We start from the raw sequence: 1,701 nt of genomic DNA, 5'->3' as shown, positions 1-1,701 counted from the left end.
TTTTTTTCAATATATAATTTCTTCTCCCCTATTATGTATATTATCATTTAATGTTTACCTAATTTTAAAATTTTCTTTACTGTTTACTTTTAAATTATTTTCAAATGTAAGGTACTTTAAATGCCAATCCCCACTCCTCCCAATACATCTGTTCACTCTGGCTCTGACTTTTGTCTAAAAGATACGTTTTCTGTCGTTCATCTTCTTCCTTTATTCTTGATTTTATTCTTATCCCCCCTTTTTCCATCTTTTAGTTTGTACTTCCTTTTATATATTTTTTCTTTTTATCAGCTATTATTTCTGTTTTCATTTATTATCTATAACCTTTTATTATTCTTATTTAATTTTTATGTTTCATTGTATACCCATTTGATTTTTCATTTACTTTTTTTACTTATGTTTACATCATTTAAATGTTTTTATCTTTTTTAGCCCTGAAACATTGGCTCAATATAAATAGTTTAATAACTATTTGAGTTTTTATTTGACCGCACCCTGACCATCTTCCATTTATTACACATGGTCAATTAGCGATCTTCCAGTAGAAATATTTTTGTTAAATACACACATCAAAAAAGGTTTTGTAACACCTATGTTATTTCCTGAACTCTAAAAGGTAGGAATTCGAGAAGTTAGATTACAAAGTATAATCCTGAAGCTTCTCAATGTTTATTATCCCCTAATGTTGTACTGTTGAGATAAAAAATGAGCCTTTGCTGTGACTTACCGCTATTATGGAAAGAAGAAGTGGTGCAAAGCTTTGATGAGTGCAGTAAATATGGTATTTTTATCATGTACGAATTTTCTAAAAATATTTTGATACTGGTAAACAGAAATTACAATTAATGTTTGTTGGTTGATTAGAAAATTATTGAAAAACAAATATAGTAAATGTTCCATTGTTTTATAAATAATCACTAAAAATATAACTAAAGAAACCAGTTTTGAAATGTAAAAATAAAAAAGATGAAACACATATATGTATTTTCTTTTTTTTTAATGATGTACAGAAACTAAAGAAAGAAATGAGCTGTTTGGATCGAGCTTACTTCTAGCTAACTCACCGATGTCGCCCAAAATCGTCAATGCCAGTTTTGCTGCAGTTTACGATTCAGAAAGTTCTTACCCAGAGTGGTTGAAAGGTTGGTCATTCCTGGCAAATATCTGCAAAGGTAGTCCAGGTAAGTTATCATATTTCTTTATTATTTTTTTCCCCTATAATTTGAAACATAAAAAAATTCAATATCTTTTTTGTGAATAATTTATTTTAAAACTTATCAAATTATAGCATTGGCGTTTTAGTGCTCAGTTTCAGCTTTAGGATTTCAATAGGATATTATTTTCTATTATTCTAAAATTTATCCTAGTCTAATGTTAGTGAAATATTGAAACCAGGCCATATAGATACTCCTAACAATTTTAAAATCTTACATAATAATTATTATTTTTATGATGAAATATTTTTTATGGATGTATTTGAAGGCCACAGGGAGCAAAAAAAAAAAAGGTGTCCAATCCTTTAACATCAGAAAACAAATGTCAGAAAAACAAAATTTAAAGTTTGACAACTTTAAAAAATTCAGTTTTTGTTTTTAAAAGAATTATCTTGAAAAACACTACCATCTATTTGACTACTAACCACAAACTATTTTACAAATTCTGTAAACTTTCCATTTACTACAACTCTTATACACAATGATA

At 27.2% G+C, this 1,701-nt stretch overlaps 1 protein-coding gene across 1 annotated transcript in view; it reads left to right on the top strand.

The window, feature by feature from the left end:
- Nucleotides 1-1,701, top strand: part of Hdc (histidine decarboxylase) — a gene marked incomplete in the record, with an annotated part of 86,263 nt that overhangs the window by 76,780 nt on the left and 7,782 nt on the right. The window contains 1 exon segment of the mRNA XM_067051467.1: nucleotides 1,011-1,181. Coding sequence (XP_066907568.1) covers nucleotides 1,011-1,181 — 171 coding nt within the window.

Source organism: Halyomorpha halys, unplaced genomic scaffold (assembly GCF_000696795.3).
Source record: "Halyomorpha halys isolate HHAL.00 unplaced genomic scaffold, Hhal_1.1 Scaffold255.1, whole genome shotgun sequence".
NCBI lineage: Eukaryota > Metazoa > Arthropoda > Insecta > Hemiptera > Pentatomidae > Halyomorpha > Halyomorpha halys.
Note: the sequence above shows the minus strand (reverse complement) of the source record. Positions and strands in the feature narration are given on the sequence as shown.